Raw genomic sequence first — 26811 nt, 5'->3', positions numbered from 1 at the left:
CTCCACAGACGGCGTCAGCAGTTCCAACCACCAGCAACTTGGGGACTTCAATGTTTTCCTACCTGGGAAGTCTCTTTTTTTCAAGCCCCGCCATTATTTTGATGCTTGAAAGTTCTGAGGCTCACAGAGGACAGCAGAATGCCAGACAGAATGGTTTAGGAATCACACACACACACACACACACACACACACACACACACACACACACACACACGAATCACAGATATGCTAAATTACTACTAATGGGACTAAAAATTAAAAAACACTAACTGTCTTTCTAATGCCTGTGATATGTAACGGCCTTTTATCTCTTTCCTAATTTTCAGCTTCCGTGAGATGCTAATGTGTATATGTATGTATACAACTGCTCACAGAAGATGCATGTACGTAAGGTTGCTCACTGCCATTCAAGTACGTAGAGACTAACAGTGATGTAGGTAAACACAGACTATCCTGAGCCTTCCTATAGCAAACCAAGGATAAGGATAATGGGATAGAGTAGTCAGCAAATGGACTCTCTCTGTGACTACAGGCTCAGTGTCCAGCTGCTTATAACCCCAGAATTCTGGAGGCAGAGGATCACGAGTCTGAGGACAGCCTGGAATAGTTGGCTGGGGAAAAAAAAAAAAGATTCTGCATTCACAGTTGATACAAAGTCCTCTAATTTTACCTCAGGAGAGGTTGGCTTAGTCTTTCACTCAGCAAATTTTGAGTGGGGAGAAAAATAACTAGGTTAAACTGTGTGAAATTACAAACGTTTGACTGTTGTATGGTTTTTACTTCCAATGTCAAAAAAAGAATTGGTAGTTTCAGTTGGCTCAACCTAAGAAAGTTACAAAAATCCTTAGAAAGGGAAAGAATGCAAGCAAAAGAATTGAGACACTGGCGGTGCTTCTCTGTGGTAGAGCACATAAGTAGCATTCATGAAGCCCTGGAGTGGACCATAACCAACCGGCAGGCAGGCAGGCAGGCGGGCAAGTGAAGAGAGAAAAAGATTACAATCATAGAATGTTTCTGAGGGCAACTTTGAAAAGATTCAAAGGAATGAAAGGAAAAAGAAAAAGTTAAAATTGGGAAGAGAAAAGAGGAATATACAAAACCAAAAAGAAGATGCTATTAAAAGCAACCATTTTGGGATTGGAGACATAGTACAAAGGTTAAGAGCACTGACTGGGGCTGGAGAGATGGCTCAGCAGTTAAGAGCACTGACTGCTCTTCCAGAGGTCCTGAGTTCAAATCTCAACAACCACATGGTGGCTCACATTTATCTGTAATGGGATCTGATGCCCTCTTTTGGTGTGTCTGAAGACAGTGACAGTGTACTCAGATACATAAAGTAAATAAATTATTTAAAAAAAAAAAAAGAGCACTGACTTTTTCTGGAGGATGTGGGTTCGATTCCCAGAACCCACATGGCAGCTCACAACTGTCTGTAACTCCTGTTCCTGGAGATCCAGACACCCTAATTTAGTATCTACAGACACCAGGCACATGTATGGTGCAAAGACATATATACAGGCAAAACACTCATAAACATAACATTTTTAAATTTAAGCCCGGTACACTCCTTTAGTCCCAGCACTCAGGAGGCAGAGGCAGGTCAAATCTTTGAGTTCGAAGCCAGCCTGGTTTACAACGTGAGTTCTAGGGTAGATGGCTAAACAGAGAAGCCCTGTCTCCAAGACGTTAAACCAATAAATAGGTGTGTCTTGTTTTGGTGTTTGTTTTGTCTTGTTTTTGGGAGACAAGACCTCACTGTGTGGCCCCTATTGGCCTAGAACTAGATATGTAGACCAGGCTGCCCTGTAGACCAGGCTGCCCTTGAACTCAGAGAGACCTGCCTGCCTGTGCATCTCTAGTGTTGACGTTAAAAGCCTACACTACCATGCCTGGCCCAAAGGTAATTTCTTTTTGAAGGATGGTTTTGTTTGTTTGTTTGTTTGTTTTTTGAGACAGGGTTTCCCTGTGTAGCCTTGACTGTCCCAGAACTCATTCTGTAGACCAGGCTGGCCTCCAACTCAGAGCTCAGCTGCCTCTGCCTCCTGAGTGCTGGAACTAAAGGTGTGTGTCACCACTGCCCAAGTGACATTGTTCTTAAACGGACAAATCAATGTGCTCTGTGGTTTGAAATTCTAAGCTCCTAAAAGAAAAGATAAAAATTTTGTGTAAAGGGAATATTAGAGAAGTAGAACAGCTAAAAAAAAATAAAAATAAAGAGTAGAAATTCTTAATTTTGCCAGATGTAGGGGTGCTTGCCTATAATCCTAACATTCATCCAGGGCAGGAAAATGACTTCGGCATTCAAGGCCAGTTTGGGGGACCCAGTAAAATCCTACGTCAAAAAGAAAGGAGGAAAGAAAGAAAGAAAGAAAGAAAGAAAGAGAGAGAGAGAGAGAGAGAGAGAGAGAGAGGAAAGGAAGGAAAGAAGGAAGGAAGGAAGGAAGGAAGGGAAAGAAGAGAAAAGAAAAGAAAAAGGAGAAAAAGAAAAAGCAACAAAAAAATCCCAAAATTAAAAAAAAAAAAAAAATGTTGGCGATTCAAGGCTATCCAGACTGGGGAGAATAAAAATGACAGTCAGTATTTGAGAGCTTGGTGGCAGGATGCTAGATAATAGAGAACAAGGGGATCCTGTTTGCACACTTCCTGGGAGTACTGCCGTGTAACATGCATTTCTCTTCTCTCTCTGAGTGTGTGCACATGTGCAAGTGCATACAAGTGTGTATGAACGTGTCTTTAGTCAGCAGCAGCACTGTTATGCTGGGCAGCCATGTTGCCCAGGCTGGCTCCGAATTTATGATCCTCCCGCCTCAGTTTCCAGATTAGCTGAGATTATGGGTGCTTGCTATGGTCTTTCTTCCTCATTTTACTGGTGCAGAGAGTGGAACCTAGTGCCTTTCAAAGGGTAGGCCAGTGCTCTACCAGTGAGCTGCACTCCTCACCCATGCTAGCACATCAACGGTGTCAGTTACAGGCAGAAATACACGATTTGTGTCATTTTTCTATAGGTGTCAGATATGAAAAGTATGGTTTTGCAAACGATTCTGCATAAACTTAGCATGAAAAAATGAAAATTCATTTGGAATACTATGATTACCTGAGCATGCGTTTACAAAACAAGCCAGAAAAGTCATGTGGTGAACACCTGTAATACCAGTTCTGAGAGGGTAAGGCAGGAGGAACAGAATAGGAACGGAAGACAGAGCAGGGCTGTACCCTGAGAGGCCGTGAAAATAGTTAGCAAACCAACAAACAGCCGAAGGAAAGGAAATGGCGCCGACCGGAAGGTTATGATAAGAAAAGAGGGATTGAGAAATGAACTGCTTACAGCTGTAAAAAGTGACAAGCTCTATGACAAACTGTGACAAAAGTCCTTGTCACAGGGCTCCTGGAGGGAGCTCAGAACCACACCATTTCAAGTTCCTAGATGCCTTGAAAGGACTATAGGAAAAAAAAATTTTTTTTTTGGCAGTTCTGCAACTTTATTTGACATGTTTGATGAATCCTCATCCTCATTACGCTTTCTGGACAAACGTACTCGGATGCCGTACGGATCGTTCCTTATTCCCTTGGCCCAGACAGCTTTATTGAGCCTGGTGTCAATGCTCACATCTGGAGTCCCCATCTCCTTCATGGCAAATATCCGAAATTTCTTTGAATGCCCGAAGAGCACGCTTCTTGAAGTCCACGCCATGGTTGCGCTTGTGAATGTTGATGGTGTATTCCCGGGTCACCACCTCATTGATGGCAGAACGGCCCTTCTTCTCAACATGCGGGAGCCATCTAAACGCAGGCGACACGGAGGTTCTAAGCAGGCAGTGGGAAAGCCCGGCTAAGGTGACCCCAGCAGGGCAGGCCGTCCTCCCGTCGCCCCAGACCGCAGAGAAATCCCACCGAGGCTGCCAGCGCCCTGAGCAGCTGGAGCCGGATTTCAGAGCCACCAGGAATTTTTTTTTTTCTTTTCTTTTTTTTTTTTTCCGGAGCTGGGGACTGAACCCAGGGCCTTGTGCTTGCTAGGCAAGCGCTCTACCACTGAGCTAAATCACCAACCCCAATTTTTTTTTTATTAGAACATATAGTTCTCATCACAGCCCATGAAAGAAAATAGATGACATTTTTCAGGGCTCTTGATTTTATTGAAATATTTTGTTATTTATAACCGCTGTTCTTCAATGGTGGAATTAAATCTAAACTCTGTTAAAAGTTTCCCAAGAGGGCGGCTGGCAAATGTTTCAAATAGAGTCTTTAACCCCTATGCAATAACTCTGAAGAATACCTTCACACGGATACATAATTAACATTGAGGAGTAGGAGTCCTTTCTTCTCTGCTTACTGATTTTACTGGGGTAAATTAAAACAGCAGCCAATTGCTGTTGAAATGTCAAGGCTAAATGTCACAGAAACGTAAGTTCGGTTGCTCTCCTATTCCAGAGCTGCAGTCAGCCATATGTCTCTAAGGACAGGATTGTGACCCTACATGGAAGAGCTTCATGACTACGACCTAAACACTTCCCCGTCACAGTCCTTGAGTCCATCGTCAGGCCCACACAGGGGATGATGGTTTCCATTTCATTCTTGAATTCACATAGGTAAGTGGGTGGGTGCGTATGTGCTCAGACCCAGAGATGCATTGACACACCATCCAAGTCCACTAACCTCATTGCTCTGTTGTTTTCTTTTTTATTTCCTTTAAAACTAATTCTTTACCCATTGCCCTTCACTGCTTAATAATTAGACAGTACTGGAAAGACTCAAGAACCTGGCTGTCAAGCACTCACTTCTCCATGCGTCAATATCCCTCTGCGAAATGAGAGTTAGAGCATCTGGCCCAACTCCACAGATGGCCAGAGAAATGCTATGTAGAAGGGAGTTTAAAATAGAACTTAAAAAGAGAACTTTAGGGTAAATAAAACTGTAAAGATATTGTGATTATTAAAAAAAAAAAAAAAAAAAAAACGGGAAGGGGATTTAACAAAGCGGAAAAGCGCTTGCCAAGCGAGGGCAAAGCCCTGGGTTCGGGCCCCACCCCCGGAAAGAAAAAAAAAAAAAAAAAAAAAAAAATAGTAACAGGGCTGGAGTGAGGTCCTGAGTTCAATTCCCAGCAACCACATGGTGGCTCACAACTATCCCGATGCCCTCTTCGCTTGTGTCTGAAGACAGTGACAGTGTACTCACATACATAAAATAAATAATAATAGTAAAGCAAGAAATCAAATGCAGAAAGTAAATGACAGAACACATCAAGAGTCTGCTACTAGCTCTCTCCCTCTCCCTCCCCTTCTCCTCCCTTCTCCACCACCCCACCTCCAACCTCAGAATATCTTTCAGTTCCATGGTGGTTGTGTATGTGTCCTGCCAAATGCTATACCATTCGTAGTACCCGTATCTAAAGGAAACATGTAGCTTGTGATTCACCGCTGAGAAACAATCTTGCCGGTTCTGACTCCCCTTACAGCTAGCTAGTCTATAAGTGCTGATATTTGATGTGAGCACAGAGCCTCCTTTGTTCTAGCCCAAATTCCCAGCGAAGTGGGTAGACTCGTTCTACCAAGGAATGCTATCAGATTCCCGTCTGCTGACTTCATAGCAGGGAGCTTCTCACTATTCGCCTCTCCCTAAAACAGTGTGAAAGCTGACAGCAAGCACAGGGCCAGGAAAACCCCTACTCTCAGGAGTTGTCAGACTACTGGATTAGATTGGGGGCAGGGCTCAAAATTGGGTGGGTGGAGAGGTGAGCATAGGTATGGGATGAGTTGGGGGAGGAGAGGTGAATATGATCAAAATACATGGTATGAAATTCTCAAAGAATTAATAAAATGATATTTTTAAAAACAGTGTGGCTGAGTGGTGTTGCTGCCTTTAATTCCAGTACAGAGGCAAGCAGATTTCTGAGTTAGAGGTCAACCTGGTCAAAATGGTGAGTTTCAGAACAGCCAGGGCTATACAGAGAAACCCTATCTTGAACACACACACACAATCAATCAATAAAAGTGTGAGGCAGTGCTACCTGACTAGCCACCCATCAACATGCACTGAATATAATGACTAGGAGGGGTCTCTTCTGACTACTGGGAAGGAAGTAATGAAATCTGCCCTTGCCCTAGAAGAACTTGACAATTCTACATTCTTAGATACAGATCTCAGAAAGATCCAGTTCTCCCAAAAGCAAAATGGTATTTATCTCTCTCTTCCCAGGGCTTCCAGCTAAATGAGTGAGCGGAAGAATGGGTCTTCTGAGAAAGCCATTTCTGATTCTTATGCTCAACCAAAAGGTATTTCTAGTTCCTCCACGGTCTGATCTCCACTGCTTAAACAAGGTGAAAGAGCAGACTCAGTTATCCAGACTGCAGACTCAGTTATCCAGACTGCTCAAACTTCTAGGGCAGGGGGCACAGATAGTGTTTGGAAGGAAACAAAAGCTATGTCTGCAAAATATCTGGAAATTTTTACTTGACTCCGTGAATCAGAATAAAAGAGACAATAGCCTTTCAGGGAAGAAAACAAATCTGGTGAAACGTGAATTAGCCGAAGCCTAGGAAAGAGTGCAAATGGTATTTCATTTTGCCCTGTTTCAGCCTGATGAAGTTCCAGGCTACTCTGGCCAGGGAGCAAAACTTAAATATCATTCCCAAGAGGAAGAGAGCATGTTGGTGTGGGGGTACACCGTCCCCCATCTTCTCACACTGTCAACTCCAGGCCTCTTGAATTATTTCTAATTATATCTCTCACACAACGTTTTTAAATAGAGAAATTTTCAAAATTTAACTTCATCTCATGATAATGAAGTATGCTTATTGGTCTTGCTGTTTCTGGGGGCGAAGAAAGAAAGGAAGAAAGAAAGAAAGAAAGAAAGAAAGAAAGAAAGAAAGAAAGAAAGAAAGAAAGAAAGGAAGGAAGGAAGAAAGAGAAAAAGAAAAAGAACTCAACTAAAAGTTCAAGATCTAAGATTACTTGTTCAAGAAGGATGAACTTAAGTGTCCGAGTAGCTATGGCCAAAGATTCTTAATAAAAGCAGAAATATTCTGAGAACAAACACAATTTGTCACTTTTGCTTAAATTTACATACCGACACTAACCTAGTAGTATGAAGATAATAGACATCACAAGTACTCATCAACTGGAGTTTTATTCGTTAGCAGAGTGATGACATCATTACATGTCAACTAGCTTCTGGAAATTTCCACTGTAAACCCAAGGGGGAAAAATTGAAAGTAAAAGAGGTGAAATCTTACATTGTTATCGTAGAAACAACTTGGAGTCGGAGACATTAAGTATTTTGTAGACAACCCAGACCTGGTGAAACACATCTGAGAACTGTGATTGTTTTAATTAATTTTTTGGTCACGTGACAATGCAAATGAGGAACAAAGTATATTTTCTCGGATGAATACTGTGTTCTCACCCCTGGACCACCCTGCGAGAACAGCCAACCTCAGGTAACCTCGGGAGCCCAAGCTTTGGGTCTAAGTTCAAAACTCCTGTTGAGCCTTGGGTGCTCTGTTAGTCAGCCAACTGTGAGCGTCCCAGTTGCGTAGGGCTGGGGACTACGCAGGAGAGCCGCAGGAGGAGCGCTGTCAAGTGGCCCGCCTCTCCTCCCGTCCCGCAGGGATGGGAGTGGCCCCAGTACACAAGCTGGGCCCGGTGCGGCGCACGTTCCCGGAGCGCCCCTGCGCGGATCCTAGGCGCCTCCTCCGCGCGCCAGTGTCGCCTTGGAGCCTGGAAGAGCTAGGCTCCGACTGTCTCCGAGAGCCAGACGCGTACGCGACACAGGGACCAAACCACCTTGGGGACAAGCAGATAATTAGACTCCCGCCCAGCGGCTGCTGGAACATGTGCCCGGGGACACAGGTGCGGCGCCCGGAGGCGAGGGGAGGAGTGGGAGAGTCACCCGGAGAGGAGACGGTGTCTCAACGGTGGCATTCCAGCACCTAGCTGCCTGTCAGCGCTGGCGAGAGTTGCATCTGCCTAGGCCAGTGTCCGGATCTCTCCTCCGCAGATTCCGGGGAACAGCTTTTGTTCCCAGGCGCTCCGGGGAGCCACCTGCCCGGGCGCCTTGGATCCCATAGATAAAAAAACGGCGCGTGGGGTACAACAGGTCGTTGACTCAGTTCCAACTAAAACCTAACCAGTTGAGACTTGGGCTGCTTCATTTCTTTTTCTTTTCCTTTTTCTTTTTCTTTTTCTTTTTCTTTTTTTTTCTTTTTTTTTTAATGTGTCTTTGTCACTTTTGTTTTAGTTTGACAGTTGCTAGACTATGTTTCCACTTCTGATCGTACTCAGCCAGCTGCCCAGACTTACCCTCGCACTTCCTCCTTGTACAAGAAGCCTAAAGGATTCAGAACATGCCCCAGAAGAAGGTAAGTAAGCATGGCTGTGGATTGGGGGAAAACCCTTGTGGAAACCAGTAGTTTACTGTATAGATCTCAAGCCAAAGTGTGGCAGGGGGAATTACACGCGTTCGTGACCCACAGAGCAACAGCGTATCCTTTGTTTTAATTTGTGGCTTTCTTGTTTAGAGTTGTGGGCTTTTAACTATAATATGTACAAACTTATCTCCCTTAGTAAACAGATGTTTAACACCTGGTTTGTGGTTAACTCAATTGAAAGCCTATTTCCAAGTCCGAAAATCGGTGAAACTGTGTGTTACAAAGAGCAAGGGTGCTTCTTGGAAAGATTGGCAGAGAGGCCAGACTCTTGTCAGGACTTGTTTGTGCACTGCTGGGAGTCCCCATATAGACAAGCGCTCTGCCGCTGAGCCACATCCTGTCCCGTAGTCTGGATTTGTGAGATTCCAAGCAAGCAACTCTACTCCCTTAGTCTTGACCGACTTCCTTGGTAGAAAGGCAGGATGACCCTTCTGGTCGTTCCAAACGTTGTCTAGATAAAGGCAGATGCTTGAGAGATTAAGTCTAGCTTGCTGGCCCAGAATTTTCGGTTACAGGTCACAAATTGGTTCCTGCTTCCATTTTAAAAGCCTAACCTAGCAAAACCAGAAGTGAGAAGCTAAAAAAAAAAGCTTAGGCTCTCCACATCCTTCTCCCTACTTAGTCACTGGGTTTTGCCACCAGCACCAACCAGCACTTTGGATTCACTCAGCTCACACATTCCTGCCCTTTATTATATTCCTTATCCCTTTTTATCAGATCAGTTCTCAGTTTGTTTTCACTTGAATAGGATCTGTTACTAATACTCCTGATAGACTCATTCATAATTGATGAAGTGTGCTCCCCTCACTCTGTGTGTGTGTGTGTGTGTGTGTGTGTGTGTGTGTGGAGTGTGTGTGTTAGGAAAGGACAATACTTTGTCCTAAAGGAATCACATTCTAATGGCAAAGTTCTGGGCAGTTGGATAGACAAATTTGAAACAGAGAGAGGTTGTTAGAATGAAAGGGATCCTTGTACTTCCCAAGCCTACCACTTTCCGTAAGTCCACCCGTAGTAATGGTCCACGCTCATGCTCTCCGGGATGGTTGTGAGTACGTTCATCCACATGCCAGGCATTGGAATTACTGTCAGAAACATCATAAAATAATCCAGAGGTCAGAGCCGAGTGCAAAGGGCTACAGCTGTTTGCAGGAAATGAAAATGAGTCAGAGGCCATATATAAGCACACATTGTGTGTCAGGCCCTCTGCTGGCTGCTAGAGACGGAGAAAGGACTGTCATTCAGGCCTTGGAGGAGCTTTCACTCTGCGGGTTGAGGCAGGGTAAACAGATACTCTCGGTAACTCAGTAACAGAAGAACAGACAGAGGACCCTGAAAGAAAGGGAAAGAGTAAGCAGCAGCAGCTGCTCGTGTTGGCTGCTCACGCTGGGAGAGCTGTGTGAGACACAGGCAGCGCTTCAGAGCTTCCCATCTGCAAGTGAGAGAAGATGGTTGGGCTTTTTTTAAAGATGTATTTATTATGTGTACAGCATTCTACCTGCATGTATGCCTGCAGGCCAGAAGAGGGCGCTGAGATCTCATTATAGATGGTTGTGAGCCACCCTGTGGTTGCTGGGAATTGAACTTGGGACCTCTGGGAGCGCAAACAGTGCTCTTAACCGCTGAGCCATCTCTCCAGCCCGTTACACAGGAATGTTAAAGGCACACTGTCCCTCCACTTATCTTCAATCACCATCACCTACTCTCCCACCCCTCCACCCCCACAGATGCCTGAAACCTCAGATAGTACTGAAATCTGTGGATAAACCTGGCATATTACCAGATGTGGTCTGTTCAAAATGGCTAACGGGCAGGTAGTGCACACACTGTGGATGCTGTGAACAAGCAGTTGATTCAAATTCTGGACAGAACTGAATAGAAGGACAGGGGTTATCATGTTACTCAGGATGCTGTGTGATTCTTCCACTCCATAGTTTTAGGCATTGGTTGGTCTGGGGTAAACTATACAAAGTGAGATTGTGAATCTGGAAGTAATTATTACTGAAGCTGAGGGTGGGGAAGGGAGCCCCCAGAGAGGTCTGCTAAAACTCTTAGGACACTGTTGAAACAGAAGGATCTCATTTAGGAAACAGAAGAAAAGAATGGAATATTTTAGTGAATTTGTAACAATGGACTGTGTGGACAGGCAACCTCTTAGGGAAATTCAGGACAAGAGAAACATAGGCTCAAAAGCCATGCACCCTCCCCCACTCCACCCAGCGGTCAAAGGGAGGGAAGGTAGCAGCCCTCACTGGGGACCCTGGACATTCCAGAGACGTTTGCTGCTTTCCAAATAGAAGCAAATTTGACAGTGTTTCTCCTGAGAGCATGAGGAAAGCAGGAGGAAACAGAGCTGGCCTTGAAGGTTATGTAAGGTTGGCCACTGACAGAGCCGATGACTTCAACTAGAAGTGGCTCACTGCAGATCCAGGAAGGCACATTTAGGTGAAGGTCAATTACAATGTCATGGCTAATCTCATAGGTTGTACTTATGACGTTATCATAAATATTTCAGGAAAAGTAAAAATGTTTATAGCTCTTTTCTTTTGTTTTCTAATTAAACGTGGTTTTAATAGCCTGGTGTGGTAGCATACAACTGTAATCCCAGCACTTGGGGGAATCTTTATAGGTTCAAAGCCAGTCTTGGGTACATAGTAAATTCCAGGCCAGCTTAGGACACAGAGAAACTCCCTTTCCAGAAAGAAAAGTAACTTTGCTGGGTCTCAGGCTACAGTGGATGGGTCTTCCTGAGTCAGAGGATAGACTGCCTATGAGAGAGTTGACAGTGGTTCTTTTTACTTTGTTTTATTTTGCAAAGTAAGATATGCTCTCATTCTATAACCCAGGCTATCCCACACCCATGGTAGCCCATCCCTGCCTCAGCCTTCCGAGTGTGGAGATTGGAGTATGGGCACCCTGCCTGGTTGGCACTGTCTCTTAGCTAGTGATTGTAAAAATCTCAGCCTCCGTGAGGAGTAGGAACACACAGCAGGCTCGTGTGGCTGGGCAGGCTCTGAGCCACTTCCTCACAGGTTTCATCTTTAACCCTCTGCCGAGTTGAGTCACACAAGCTTTCCCTAGGAACTTAGGTCCAAGTGTAAGAGCTAGAAAGATGGTTAAGAGCGCTTACTGAACAATCATGAGGACCTGAGTTTAGATCCTAACTCCCACATAATAAGCCAGTAACTCTACACAAGGCTGTAACCAGAGCTCTCAGTTGGGAAGACAGGAGGACACCTGAAGAAGCCTTCTGGCTTTAGGCCTAGCAGAGAAAATAAAAGTCCCCTGGGTTCAGGACAAAACCCTGCTTCAAGGGAATAGGCTAAGAGACAGAAAGGACACCAGATGTCTTAGTCAGGGTTTCTATTCCCATACAAACATGACCGAGAAGCAAGTTGGGGAGGAAAGGGTTTATTCAGCTTACACTTCCATGTTGCTGTTCATCACCAAAGGAAGTCAGGACTGGAACTCAAGCAGGTCAGGAAGCAGGAGCTGATGCAGTGGCTTTCTTCCCCTGGCTTGCTCAGCTTGCTCTCTTATAGAACCCAATACTACCAACCCACAATGGGCTGGGCCCTCCCCCCTTGATCACTAGTTGAGAAAATGTCTTACAGCTGGGTCTCATGGACGCATTTCCTCAACTGAGGCTCCTTTCTCTGTGATAACTCAGGCTTGTGTCAAGTTGACACACAAAACCAATCAGTGCACCAGATGCCCCTTTCTGGCATCTGCACATTTGTACACATTGTTGTGCATTCTTGTTCTCTCTCTCTCTCTCTCCCTCCCTCCTTCTCCCTCACTCCCCACTAAATGGACAGGTAGATAGAAAGAAGTGAGAGAGAGAGAGAGAGAGAGAGAGAGAGAGAGAGAGAGAGAGTATAAAGGGATATAGATCCAAGAAGAGCGCTTTCCCATAGTTAAGAAAGGTAATTTTGTTCACACTACAATTTTTTGGCCTCTCATGTGCCAGCAACTAGCATCTCCCTTTTTGTGGATCCTTCCCACTAATGTAGTAAAAAGTACTTGTTGCTCTTGTACAGGTATCCGGTTTGGTTTCCTGTACCTACATGGGATGTCAAAACTGTAATTCTAGTTCTGGCAGCCTCTAGCCTCTGTAGGCACCTACACATACAGAGCACATAGACTCGCCTAGGCACACATAATTAACTTTTAGAAACATTAAAGAGAGAACATTATGCTAACAGATAAGAAGCACATGAGAAGTAGGTTGGGGCTAAGTGCTGTGGGGGACAGGGGAAGCAGAGCTCGGCTAAATATGGTGACAGATAGGCCAGCGGTCAGATTAACACCAAGCTCCATCCCAGGAAGATGAAAGCAAACTAAGGGACACGGAGGACCCAGTGTGGAGCTCGTGCACAGCAAGCTGCAGCTGAACACAGGCGGGGGACTGGAAGGAGCCCCGCCCAGAAAGGCAGGGGCCGCAAAGAGGAGGGACATTGGGTCTTTTTTTTTTTTTTAAAGATTTACTTATTTTATAAGAGCACACTGTAGCTGTGTTCAGACACACCAGAAGAGGGCATCAGCCCATTGTGGGTTACAGATGGTTGTGAGCCACCATGTGGTTGCTGGGAATTGAACTCAGGACCTCAGGAAGTCAGTGCCCTTAACCACTGAGCCATCTCTCCCCCTTTTTTAATTTATTCACTTTACAACCCAATATCAGCCCTTCCTTTCCTTCCAGTACCCCCTCACACAAGTCTTTCCCCTATCCTGTCTTCCCCTTTTCTTTTGAGGAGGGGAAGGCTTCCTCTGTGTGTCGCCTCCCCCAACACAGGATCTTTCTAAGGGCTTTGGCTTCATTTGTAGGAAGTAGGACTGCCATTAGGGGGCTGGAGAGATGACTCAGAGGTCAAGAGCACTGTCTGTTCTTCCAGAGGTCCTGAGTTCAAATCCTAGCAACCACATGGTAGCTCACAACCATCTTTAATGGGATCTGGTGCCCTCTTCTGGCCTGCAGGCATTCATGCAGGTAGAACGCTGTATACATAATAAATCTTTTTTGTTTTTTTCTTTTTTTCAAAGGATTGCCATTAAGAGGTTTGGGTTATTGGATTTTTTCTTTTTATGTAATATTTTTTATTACTCTTAGAGAATGCTATTAGAAATTTTTCGAAAAGGCAAAGTAGGAAAAAGGGAATTTGTCGTCGTTGTTGTTTTAATCTTTTTACTATTTTTCAGATAGGGTCTCCCTGTGTAGCTCTGATTGGCCTGGAACTTGCCATGTAGACCAGGCTGAACTCAAACTCATAGAGATTCACTTGCCCATGCTTTCTGAGTGCTAGGATTAAAGTTCACCATACCCAAAAAAGTTGTTAATATATAAATATATCTACATATATAATATCATATATAATATGTACATATGTATAAATATCTATATGTGTACTATCATATATATGATATACACATATATGTACATATGTATATCTATAGATAGATAGATAGATAGATAGATAGATAGATAGATAGATAGATATTTTGAGACAAGATCTCTCTGTGTGGCCCTGGATATCCTAGAACTTGCCATATAGACTCCTGTATATTGTCCTCTGACATCCATGAACATGCCACGGCATGGGCATACCCACATATACATACACTTACTCATGAACATACATTGCACACACATGCACACAGGTATTCAAAACTCTTTTTCATTTATGTATTTGTTTATTTTATTTTTGAGACCGTGTCTCTCTACATTTCCCTGACTGTCTTGAAACTCTCAGAGATCTGTCTGCCTCTGTCTCCTGAGTGCTGGAACTAAAGGCGTGCACCACCACTTCTAGCTTAAACGTTTCTTAGAGTCTCTTTGGCTATTGTGTTAGCATCAAGGTGTAAAGGAACCGGGAGACCACTTACAAGCTACTGCAGGAATGCCCATGAGGGGTGACAGGGCTTCAGAAAGTTGCCATTCCCCATTTGACAAAGCAAGGAACTCCAAGAGGACAGGGGAGAAAGAACAAGTGCTCAGGCCTCCTGGTCTCTACCTTGTGAGATAAAGCAACTATTGTTAGGACCCCTTGGTTCCAACAGCCTGTGCTGTTATAACAGAAAACCTGGTACTAGGACTGGGCCTGAGGCTCCATGATAGAGTGCTGGCCCAGCCCATGTGACTCCCTGGCTGCCATCTCCAGTACTGCCAGGAAAAAAAAGAGGAGGAAATTAACTCTCTGTAGTAATAATAATAATAATAATAATAATAATAATAATAATAATAGAAATATTATGTGAATCACAGAAATTACTTTTGCTAATAATCATAATTTAAAAAAACAAAAAGAAGTCAGGCGTGGAGGCGTGCACCTTTGACCCCAGCAGTCCTGCTATATATTTCTATAAGTTGAAGACCAGCCTGATCTGCATAAAGTTCCAGGCCAGTCAGAGCTACATAGGGAGACCCTGCATCAAAAGTAATTAATTAATTAAATCAAAAAAAGAAAGAAAATAACAAGCAAAAATAAATAGGTGAAATAGATTTTAATAATTTTTTTAATTTTACTTAATATCCATAATGCTTTTGCAAACTATACACAATCTGAAACTTGCCTGTGCTCTTTCACATACTTTCCAATATGAAATTTAAAATTCTCTGTCTTTTAGGTCTGTTAGACTAGACACTTTTCTAATACTTAGTCGTATATGGACGGGGACTCCTGAATTGGTCAAGAGCAATCTAGAAAATTCTAACCTTCTTAGATGGTTAGTGTATAGAAAGAAATCTCTGGCAGAACCTGAGGAGTCTTAAGACATAATAATGGCCAACCTGAGAACACGGAACATGTGAATGGTATTGTTATCCCCCTCCCTCATTTTTTGCTGTCAACCTTGCTGTGTAGCCCAGGCTGGCTTCCAGGTCAAGGTCCCCCTGCCTCACCCTCTCACATGCTCCACCCTATTAAGTTCTCACTGATTTCTCAGCAAATGTGAAAGAGATTCTACAAAGTACTGTGGGCATTTATCTAGAGTGGGATGAATGGCTGTGAGTTCATCTCCTAATTAGCATATAATTTTATACACTTAGGAATATAAAATTCTATATTTTAGTCTAAGCTTGTATAAAACCCTCAACACATAAATGTTAATTTGGGGCTGGGGAGGCAGCTGAATGGGTAAGAGCTCTTGTTATGCAACCCTGACAACTTCAGCCTTGGTCCACATCACTCATGAAAAAGCCAAGAATGGCGATTCTCGAATCTGTAAACCCAGCACAGGTGGATTCTGGGAGTTTGCTGACCAGCCAGAATAACCAGAGTTGCCAGTTTTAGGTTCAGCGAGAGATTCTGCCTCAAAGAGTAAGCTGGAGAGAGAACAGGCACCTAACATTCTCTTCTGGCCTCCAAATGGGAAGGTGCACCAACAAATGAGAACATCTCACACGCAAATACACATACATGCACATAGAAATACACACATGCACACACACACACTCACACACACACACACACACTCAAACACATACTCACACACAGTTAAAAAAATAGCCCCTCAGTTGGATCCTAGCACTATAAAGAAAAAAAGGAGGGAAGGAAAATCAATAAGGGAACCAACCTTTGGAAGTAGAGTAGTCTCATCTGCTATTTACCAGGGGGAAAGATCGTCTGGAAGGATAGTCACCCTTTAATAGTTTTTATGTTAATGATTTGGAGCAAACACATCTCAAACACTGTCTGGAATTGCCAACATTTTCAAAGAGCCATTTTTACGGATGCTACTTGTGGAGGCCAATCTGAAAGTCATCCAGGAGAGGCTGCTACAGTTCACCCATGTCAAGAGAATGATACCTTTTTCCTCCAGTTAAAACAGGAAGTTTCTGCATTACCTTTATTGCATCTGAAACTTTTTCTTTTTCTTTTTCTTTTTCTTTTTTAGTCTTTGCATCAAAAGAAGCAGCGAGCATCTTCATGCACCGCCGTCTCCTGTACAATAGGTTTGATTTAGAACTCTTCACTCCTGGGGACCTGGAGAGAGAGTGCTATGAGGAGTTTTGTAGTTATGAAGAAGCCAGAGAGATTTTGGGGGATGACGAAAATACGGTAATTTGTCTAGTGATATCAATTATCTGGAAAGTTACTTCATTATACTTTAAGAAAGTGGCACTAAATACATTATAGACCTGTGTCTTTTATTTTTAAAAAGATTTATTTTTATTTTATTTATATGAGCACAGTGTAGCTGTCTTCAGACACACCAGAAGAGGGCATCAGATCTCATTACAGATGGTTGTGAGCCACCATGTGGTTGCTGGGAATTGAACTCAGAACCTCTGGAAGAATAGTTGGTGCTCTTAACCACTGAGCCATCTCTCCAATCCTATGTAATTTAAGGCAGATTTTTTTTTTTTTTTTTTTTTTTTTTTTTTCTTTGGAAGTCTCAGTAAGTGGAGATTTTCCTTCCTCTCCCCCCTGAATGCTGGAATTAGAAACCCATACCTAGCCTAAGGAAGAAAAAAAGATGATTCTGAAGATGAATTCCCCTTTAACGTGTGTGAGTGTCTGTCTGCATGTGTATCTGCGCATCACATGTTTGCTGGTGCCTGAGGTCAGATGAAGACTTCCCAGTCCCCTGGAACTGGAGTTATGGATGGTTGTGAGCCATTGTGTGATTACTGGGAACTGAGCCTGGGTCCTCTGCAAGAGCAACAAGTGCTCTTAATCCACCAGCCATCTCTTCAACTCCCAGTGTTTAAAGTTCTCCTAAAATATAATTAAAGCCTGCTTTAACCTAGGTAATATGGAAAGCAGAGAGGTAACATGGTGGAATCTTCTGGAGAAATGTTAAGTGCTTTGCTTTCTCTGTATGTAAATCGTGCCAGGGCTGCTCTCCTTTCTCTCTTTGCTCTGTACTGAATAAGAAGCTCCCCGGGGGTCCTTCCATTGCACAGTGAGGGACCCTAGTTATTTATTCTTCCATAATCCTTGCCTGCCACTCATTTCCTACAAATATTTCCTAAATGTACAGAGGTGGGAAAACAAAGAATATTCTCTCTAGCCATGCCTGGAATCTAATGATGTTTTTCAAAATTAAGAAAAATATATTTTTCTAATTTAATTATGGTTCCTCAAAAATGAAACTTTTTGTATTCTTTCGAAGCACGCAGAACCTAAACTACCTCAGAGATAACTTTGCAAGTCCGCAAAGTCAACTATCCCAGCAGGCCAGCAGAAAATCGCCCTCAACTCCCATCTGGTACCCTTGCCTCCTCTCAGATGGGACTGTCCCACTGTCTCAGAAAGAGCCCCAGCTGGGTGAGGGGAGAGACCAACAGGGCTTGGTAACAGAGAGCCGAAACAACCCCTTCACCAATTAACCAGGCAGCAGAAAGGGCAGAATGAGTCACTCCCTTTACTCGCAAGGACTGGTGTCCTACCTGTGTCACATGCCGAGAGCTCACCACCTCCAATCTAGGTCACTAGAAACAAAAGAAACAATGATAAATTACATAAACTTAAATTTTCATCTTTTCTTCCTAGATCACATTTTGGCAGGATTATTCAGTTAAAGGGCCAACCACAGGATCAGGTAAGGTGAAGAACCACAGACAGTAATGTTTTCCTCGCCTCGCCTCTTGCTAATCCTCTTTAGTTTTAATGTTTGAGTTTGGCTATTGCTCAACACGCATACCAATCGAGGACGGTTTCTCAATTATATGCTGGGCTGTGTGAGACAGAAAGCTCCCTTCATCTGCACACTGAAAATCAAGTTTGGTGAGATAGTCGGGAAATGAGCTAATGGGCACAAAGGTGTTTTAAGCAGCTAGGCAACGTTAAAACTTGCACAAAAGTAAGGCTCTGTTAGTTCTTATAATCTGCTGTTACTATTACAAGTGAACAGAATACCTATGGCAGGTAAGTGAGATTGCTGGGTAAGGTTAAAGATAGGGCAGGGGCTGCAGCTTCAGTATGGAGTGTTTACCTAGCAAGCTCATGCTCGTAGGCTTGATCCCCAGCAACACACACACACACACACACACACACCACATACATACACACACAAACACACACACATAACATACACACACAAACACACACACCACATACACATACACACACAAACACACATACACACATACACATACACACATACACACACATGCACACTTACACATACACACACACCACATACATACGCACACCACACACATACACACACATACATACATACATGCACATACAGACACACACACACACACACACACACACACACACACACACACACAGCTGGTACAGTGCTTGCCTGAAGCCTCAGGTTTGAGCTTCAAAATGACATAAAACTGGATATGGTAGTGTACACCCGTAATCTCAATGGTTGCCTTCAAAGAGAACCCCGGACTCTAGAAGACCCCCACCCCCAGGAGCAGGAGGAAGAGGATGACCAAAGATCTATCTCAGCAATAGGATATATGTCTAGCATGTACAAAAGTCGAGGTTCAGTCTTTGGTACTAAAAAGAAAAAGAAGGGCTGTAGAGATGTGGTGAAGAGCACTGACTGCTCTTCCAGAGGTCCTGAGTTCAATTCTCATGTGGTGGTTCACAACCACCTGTAAGGAGATCTGGTGTGCATGAAGACAGTGACAGTGTACTTATATATGATAAATAAATCTTTTTTTTAGAAAAAGAAAAAACAGGAGGAGAGTGTTAGAACTGAGTAACTTCGGGAGAAGGGAAAGACTTCATCTTATCTGTATTGGTCATCTCAAGCTGCTTTCTTTTCTTTTTAATGATTTGACTCAGGGCTGGAGAGATGGCTCAGTGGTTAAGAACACTGGCTGCTCTTCCAGAGGTCCTGAGTTCAAATCCCAGCAACCACATGGTGGCTCACAACCATCTGTAATGGGGTCTGATGCCCTCTTCTGATGTGTCTGAAGAGAGTGACAGTGTACTGGCATACATAAAATAAATAAATCTTTAAAAAGAAATTTGATACATCATAATTGTACCTATTTATGGATACAGTGTGGTATTTTAACACCCATATACAATGTTCAGTAATCAAATCAGGGCAATTAGCATAAATATCACATCAAACTTTTATCATTTATTTGAGGTGACAATACTCAAAATCTTCTATTTTGAAATCTCTAATAAGTTATCAGCAAGATCTACCCCACCACGCTTAACATTAGAACATCCTGGTCCTATCTGATCATCATTTTGTTCTTGCTAACCAGTTGGTTTTTTTTAAATGCCTTCCTCCTGAGTCCCCTTCTAGCCTCATTTTGGTCATTTATTTAATTAATCTCGCACTTGATTCTTTCATTTGTTTTAGATAGGCTCCTCCTGTAGGAGACTGTTACAAGGTTGCCTCATAAATGTACCAAAATGTATTTAACTGAGTAAAGTACATGTTTACCCCTCTCACTGTTAGCTATTATTCATATAACATGACCTGTTTAAATAAACAAAAGAATTGGGTGTCTAAGAAATACCATTTAAAAGCTAGCAAGACGGCTCAGTGGGTAAAGATTCTTGCCGTGAAACCTGAATTCAACTCTCAGAACTTCCATGGTAGAAGGAGGAAAAAACAACTCTCAAAAAGTGTTCTCTGACATCCACACGTGTGCCATGATACATCCCCAACACACACACACACACAGTAAATAAATTATATGTATGTATATATATATATATATATATATATATATTTAAAGAACAAATGTCATTTACATTTTTTCAGTCAGATTCTCTAACAGTCTAACACAAAGACTTTAACATAAATCAGTATTGTCTGGCCTTTAATCCTAACACTTGGGTTTGAGTTTGAGGCCAGCCTTATCTACAGAGCTGGTTCCAGAACAGCCAGGGTTACACAGAGAAAACGCTGTCTCAAAAAAAGAAAGAAAGAAGGAAAGAAAGAGAGAGAGAGAGAGAAAGAAAGAGAGAAAGAAAGAAAAGAAAACAGAAAACAGAAAAGAAAGAAAAAATAAAGATAAATTAGGTATCAATGCTGATACCTAATTTACATTAAAGATAATATAAGGATAATTAAAGATAAATTAGTTATCAATGCTGAGAATCTTCTCAATAATGTGCTAAATGTATTGAGATTATGGAAGATGTTTTTCAATCATGCCATTAATTGTGTTTTTTACTGTTTTTTTAAAGATGTTAACAAAGAGAAATTCGATGTTATGAGCCTTCTGACTGGGTTGATTGTTGCTGGCGTGTTCCTGGTTGTTTTCGGCTTACTTGGCTACTATCTATGTATCACCAAGTGTAACAGGCGGCCATATCCGAGGTAAGTCAAAATATTAAACTCATTAGTATGCATTCTGTATCGTTATTTTTAAGTAGATCAAACTGATAGCTCTTTGTTTTTAGGTCTTTACGATAATATTAGATAATCAAGAAGACTGTAAAGGCAGTACAGAGACTTTTCATATACCCTTTGCTCAGTTTCTCCCGTTATTTCCAAATATGTTGCCATAGTCCAGCTGTCAAAACTAAGCAAACTGTGCCAGAGATATGGCTCAGTCAGTAAAGTCCATTCTGCACGAGCATAAGACCTGAGTTCAGATTACCAGCAACTAGAAAACCCTAGTGCGGCAGCATGAGCCTGTCATCCGAGCTTCAGGGAGATGGGGACAGAGACTCCCTAGGACTTGCCAGTCTGGCTTAATCAGCAAGTGGCAGTTCAGAGAGAGACCCTGTCTCAAAAAATACAGTGGAGAGTAACTGAGAAAAACACTGATGCTGACCTCTGACCTACACACACATACATAAAACATTGTAACATCATCACTAACTAAACTAAATTTCTATTTTGCCAGTTTCTCTGTTACTGTCCTCTCTACTCCAGGGCCAGTAAAGCCCCACACTACACATAATGATGTCTTCCCAAACTCTAGGCTAATAGATGTTTGGTGTTTTAACATCCATATTAACAACCTGATGTTATTATTACGAGATTTTTTTTAAAGTGTATTTATTTATTTAGTGTGTATGTTGGCACCGGTGAGTCGTCACAAACATATGCTAACGATGCTATTTCTAAGACCCTTCAAAAGAACACAAGATCTAGGTAGCTGATCATAGCTACAATCCCGACACTTGAGAGGCAGGGGAAAGGATTCAAGCTCAAGACCGGTCTAAACTACATGCAGAGACCTGTCTCAGATCCCAGAAGAGAGCTTGCCTACTAGCACATGTAGGCCACTCCTTTCCACACCACCTCCCCAATATTTTCAGAAACAGAAAGTCCTAATGTAACAGATCTGTGTGGCAGAAACAAATTAATTCAGGGACTAGAGGTGTGACTCAGTTGGAAGAGGGTTTGCCTAGTGTGCTAGAAACCCTGGGTTCCATCCCCAGCCCCACATACACCTGGTGTGGTGGCACAAGCCTACACATTACCAGCACGGGTGGCAGGGGTGGGGGTGGGGAGGATTGGGGAAATGGGGAGGTGGGGGAGGGGTAGGCAGGAGGATCAGAAGTTCAAGATAATCCTTGGCTATGTAACAAATTGGATGCCAGTCTGGGACACATGACACCTTGTTTTAAGGGTAAGGGGTGGGAGGGAACCTGACTTTAAACTATTATTGATACCTCAAAATTAGTAAAAAACAAAATTATTACCAACTAAGGATAAGTAGTACATTAACAGAGATTGATAAGGATTATAGGAATCATAATTATTTGCACGACACTCTTGGTTAGGGTTTCTTCTGCTGGGATAACACACCTTGACCAAAAGTAACTTGAGGAGAATAGGGTGTATTTGGCTTACAAATCCTGGGTCACAGTCTCTTTAGGGAAGCCAAGGCAGGAACTGAAGCAGAGGCCATGGAGGGACCAGGGTTTGCTCAGCCTGCTTTCTTCTAGCATCCAAGACTATCTACCCAGGGCTAGCCCCTACAGTGTACTGGGCCCTCCCCTCCTGTATCAACCATTAGTCAAGAAAACGCCCCACAGACTTGCCTGTTTACTGATCAGTCTGATAGGGGCATTTTCTCAGTCGAGCTTCCGTCTCCTCTCAGATGACTGTAGCTTGAGTTGAGGTAGCAACCAGCATAGTTAATCTTAATGATTCAGTGTGAAGACATTTTTTAGAAGGAACACCAGGTACTAATGGAGCTGCTGATATTGATACTTGTAGATTCCTGCTTACACTTTTTTTTTTCTTTTTTTCTTTTTTTTTTTTCGGAGCTGGGGACCGAACCCAGGGCCTTGCGCTTGCTAGGCAAGCGCTCTACCACTGAGCTAAATCCCCAACCCCATGCTTACACTTTTAAAGTCAGCGAAGCTCGCATTGAGGACCGCGTATCCTCCTCCCACTGCTAGGAATTGAAACCAGACCTCACGCCACTACTGACAACCCCATCCCTAACCAGTTACAGATGGAAGGCTTTCGTTCACTTTAAAAGACGATTATACAATTCAGGTCTAAATATAGACTAATACGAAACCAGACAACTTTAATTACACTGTTAAAATTTATGGAATAAGACTGTCCTTGATTATTTCATATCGAATGGAATAATGTGTAGAAGAAGGATATTCAACTAGAAATTAAAAGGCAAAGGTTTGGACATTAATTCTGCTACTGTTTAATAGCGGACCTTAAAGCAAATTCTTCCCCCTCACTTGTTGTTTGAGACATTATCTCACTAGATAACCTGTGTTGGCCTCAAACTCTGTATGTATCCCATGTGGGCCTTGAATTAATAAACCCTGAATTCTAGAATTACAGACATACCTCTAAGCCCCACAAAATTCTACTAAATTAGTTTTGTTTTTGTGTACGTGCTTACTTGAATGAATTTATGTGTATCACATGTGTGCAAGTGCCTGGGAACATGCAAGGACACTGGATCCCGGAAGCTGGAGTTATAAGCAGCTGTGGGCCATTTGATGTGAGTGCTGGGAACCAAACCCCAGTACTGCAGGGGCAGTGTGCTCTCTTAATGGCTGAGCCATCTCTCCTGCCCCTTGCAGGAGCAGTGTGCTCTCTTAATGGCTGAGCCATCTCTCCTGCCCCCTTTTGTGAAGTCGATGGTCTCCTCCTACCTTCTCATAGGACTCGTGGGTTAGATTTATGTCCTTAGGTTTTTATGGCTCGTGTTTATCGGATGGTCATCCCACTGGTCTGGTCAGGAATGATTGCTGATCAACTTAATTGAGACAGAGACTCAGGGAGATTTTTTTTCTTAACTCTGAAATGAACAAGAAAAAAAAAGACCTCGATTCCTCTTAAATTTTAATAATATCTTTAGTCTTTTGTCAGTTTTCTGACTTTGGTTGTTTGTCGGAATTATCACTTTAAAAGTTACTCATTGGAGCTGGAGAGATGGCTCAGTGATTAACAGCACTGGCTGCTCTTCCAGAGGACTTGGGTTTCATTCCCAGCACCCATATGATAGTTCACAACCATCTGTAACTCCAGTTCCAGATCTGATGTCCTCATCTGGTTTCTGAGGGTACTAAGCACATACATGGTAAACATATGTGCACACACATACACTAAATAACATTTTAAAACTGTAACAAGGTAAAAATTAAAATAAGCAAATAAAAATTCTGGGGTACACTCCTTTAATCCTAGTACTTGGGAGGCAGAGACAAGTGCGTCTCTGTAAATTCGAGGCTAGCCTGGTCTACATAGTGAATTCCAGCCTATCCATAGCTACATAGTGAGTCTCCGTCTCAGTCAATTAATCAATAAATCAATCAATCACTCCGGACTAGATCAGGAAGATGGCCATCTAATAAGCCCATGTTACAAAAGCTTGAAGACATAAACCTATGTAAAGGTAGAAAGACCATCAGCTTCACAAAGGTCTTCTCTGATCTCCACATGCAAGCCGTGTGACATGCGTGCCCACCAACTTCATACACTCCTACACCTCATCATCCCATCATCATCATCAAATTTTAATTAAAATTAAATAAAGGTAGCAGTACAGCTGGGCAGTAGTGAGTGGCACAGCTTTGACCCAGCACTATGGAGGCAGATGCAGGTGGGTCTTTTCATTCGAGGCCAGCCTGGTCTACCAAGTGAGTTTCAGGAAAGCCAGGGCTATATAGTGAGACCGAATCACAAATAAGTAAATAAGTAAAAACCTTTAAAACAAACAAACAAACAAACAGGGGCTGGAGAGATGGCTCAGTGGTTAAGAGCACCGACTGCTCTTCCTGAGGTCCTGAGTTCAATTCCCAGCAACCACATGGTGGCTCACAACCATCTGTAATGAGATCTGATGCCCTCTTCTGGTGTGTCTGAAGGCAGCTACAGTGTACTCATACAATAAAATAAAATTAAAAACAAACAAACAAACAAACAAACCTCACAATTTATGTTTTAGAAATAACCACTGGACTGGAGAGAGAGTCAGTAGCGTGTTTGTTACAAAAGCACGAGCGTCTGACTTGGACCCTCGGCACCCTGGTAAAAGCTCAGTGTTGTCACAAGCTTTTCCACCCACGCCCCAGTTCCCAAAAAGTGACTTGGAGGCTTATTATCTAGTAATAAAGGCCTAGGCCTTAAGCTGGGCTTGTTCCCTGACCAGCTTGCAACTCAGTTATGCTGTTTGTACCCTTCTATGTCTGCCACGTGGCTGGTTACTGCTCCTCAGTCTCATACATCTGACTTCCTCTGGACGGCAAAGCTCCCGCTCCTGACTCTTTCCCAGAGTTCCTCTCTCTGCCAGATGTACCACCTGCTAATCTTGCCTCAGTTTATTGGCCATTAGATTTTTATTTTGACCAGTCTGAACCTGCCGAAGGCAGGCGAGGAAAGACAGAGAGACCCTGTCTTAAATAAGCCAAAATGTCCCAAAATGGATGGCTCCAGAGAAACAACATCCAAAGTTGTCCTCTGGATTCCACACATACATGCACACATGTACATGCACACTTGCAAACATACACACACACACACACACACACACACACACACACACACACACACACACACACAAAGAGAAGAAAAGAAAAAAGAGATTATTATTTCAGATTTGGTGTGCATACTCTATGTTCTCATTTGCAACTTCATTTTGTGATTTAAAATAATAAAATGTAAATGCATTTCCATAATAGTACTGTACATAAAAGAAAATCTCTCCTCTTTATTTGCAAGTACGTTGTTCAGGTTCAGAATTCATCTCACTCACAAGACTTTATAGTCATCTCCAACTCCATAGCTGAGAACCCAGGCACTCCTTCTCTCCTGTCAAGCCCCCAGGCGGCGCTCAGCGCCATCCTGCCTCCCGCCTCTGTGAAGTTTACTCCTGTGACCTTGCACGAGTGGCATCACACAGCATTAGTCTGACTGGCTATTCTGGCGCAGTGCTCTAAGATGTGATTCCTTCCTAGAACAACAGCAGTCGCAGACCAGCGTCTGTTTCAGAAAGAGACCAACATGTATCCTTCCAGCACTAGACAGGATGTAAACGCACAGGTGCTGGAATGCCAGTGTTCAGATATTGATCGAGTACACAGTTGACTAGACCTTTGTCCCTGGACATGTCACCTACACTGTGCTGTATGGCTCCACTGGAGCAGCAGTTACACAAACACATGCGAACACATTCGGTATTGTGCAGTATGGTGGCCGGATCATTGGCACATAGTATTAGCTATTGCTAGTACCAGTCATTTGCAAACTCAAGTTGTTCCAAAAGTTTAAGAAACAGTGTTCCTACCTTCTCAAGTGGTGTTTGTGCTGCTTTTTTTTAAAGATTTTATTTATTTATTTTATATAAGTACACTGTAGCTCTCTTCAGACACCAAGAAGAGACATCAGATCCCATTACAGATGGTTGGGAGCCACCATATGGTTGCTGGGATTTGAACTCAGGACCCTGGAAGAGCAGTCAGTGCTCTTAACCACTGAGCCAACTCTTCCAGACCAGGTGTATGCTCAACGGTAGCGCACCTGGATAATACTTGTGAGCCCTGGGTTCAATTGCTAGCATATAAATAAGCAAGTAGGTAAATAAATTAAAAAGTGCTTAAAGCCCTGAGTTCAATTCCCAGCACCACAGAACAACCAAACAGAAAACCAGTTCAGAGATTGGACTGACTGTAGATTTACCCAGCTCTCATAGGTTCATGTGAAGCTAAAATTGAGATGTATCATAAATAAATTCCTTTTAGACTCAGCAGATTATAAAATACTGACTAATGACTCTGCGTCAGTCCCGTGTCACTAACTTCAGCCCTGCTGGTCATGAGCTGGGCTGCCGTCACCAGTGTGCACCTCTCATCAATGCATTCTGTAGTTTTTGAAAGGGAAGGAGCTGTTCAAAGGAGACATGGGGGATTCCTATTTGGTTAGGACAGAGACAGGGAGGGAGGGAAGGATGGGGGAGAGGATAAAAAGGGAGGGAGGGAGGGAGGGAGGGAGGAGGGAGGAGGAGGAGAGGCCAAATTTA

At 43.1% G+C, this 26811-nt stretch overlaps 1 protein-coding gene across 2 annotated transcripts in view; it reads left to right on the top strand.

Annotated features, from left to right (window-relative positions):
- The first annotated feature begins 7549 nt into the window (after positions 1-7549).
- The window catches only part of Prrg4 (proline rich and Gla domain 4), a 23567-nt gene continuing 4305 nt past the window's right edge, over positions 7550-26811 (top strand). The window contains exons 1-5 of one of the 2 annotated variants that reach the window (XM_032903840.1): positions 7550-7845; positions 8234-8354; positions 16314-16477; positions 17915-17963; positions 20546-20678. In XM_032903840.1, coding sequence (XP_032759731.1) covers positions 8252-8354; positions 16314-16477; positions 17915-17963; positions 20546-20678 — 449 coding nt within the window. In that variant the 5' untranslated portion in view covers positions 7550-7845; positions 8234-8251. Of the gene's footprint in view, positions 7846-7874; positions 8001-8233; positions 8355-16313; positions 16478-17914; positions 17964-20545; positions 20679-26811 lie in introns of those variants that run through there. The other variant, XM_032903841.1, reaches the window with a different exon arrangement.

This window comes from Rattus rattus, chromosome 5 (assembly GCF_011064425.1).
Source record: "Rattus rattus isolate New Zealand chromosome 5, Rrattus_CSIRO_v1, whole genome shotgun sequence".
Taxonomy (NCBI): Eukaryota; Metazoa; Chordata; class Mammalia; order Rodentia; family Muridae; genus Rattus; species Rattus rattus.
The sequence above is the reverse complement of the archived record's forward strand: the minus strand, read 5'-3'. Positions and strand labels throughout refer to the sequence as shown.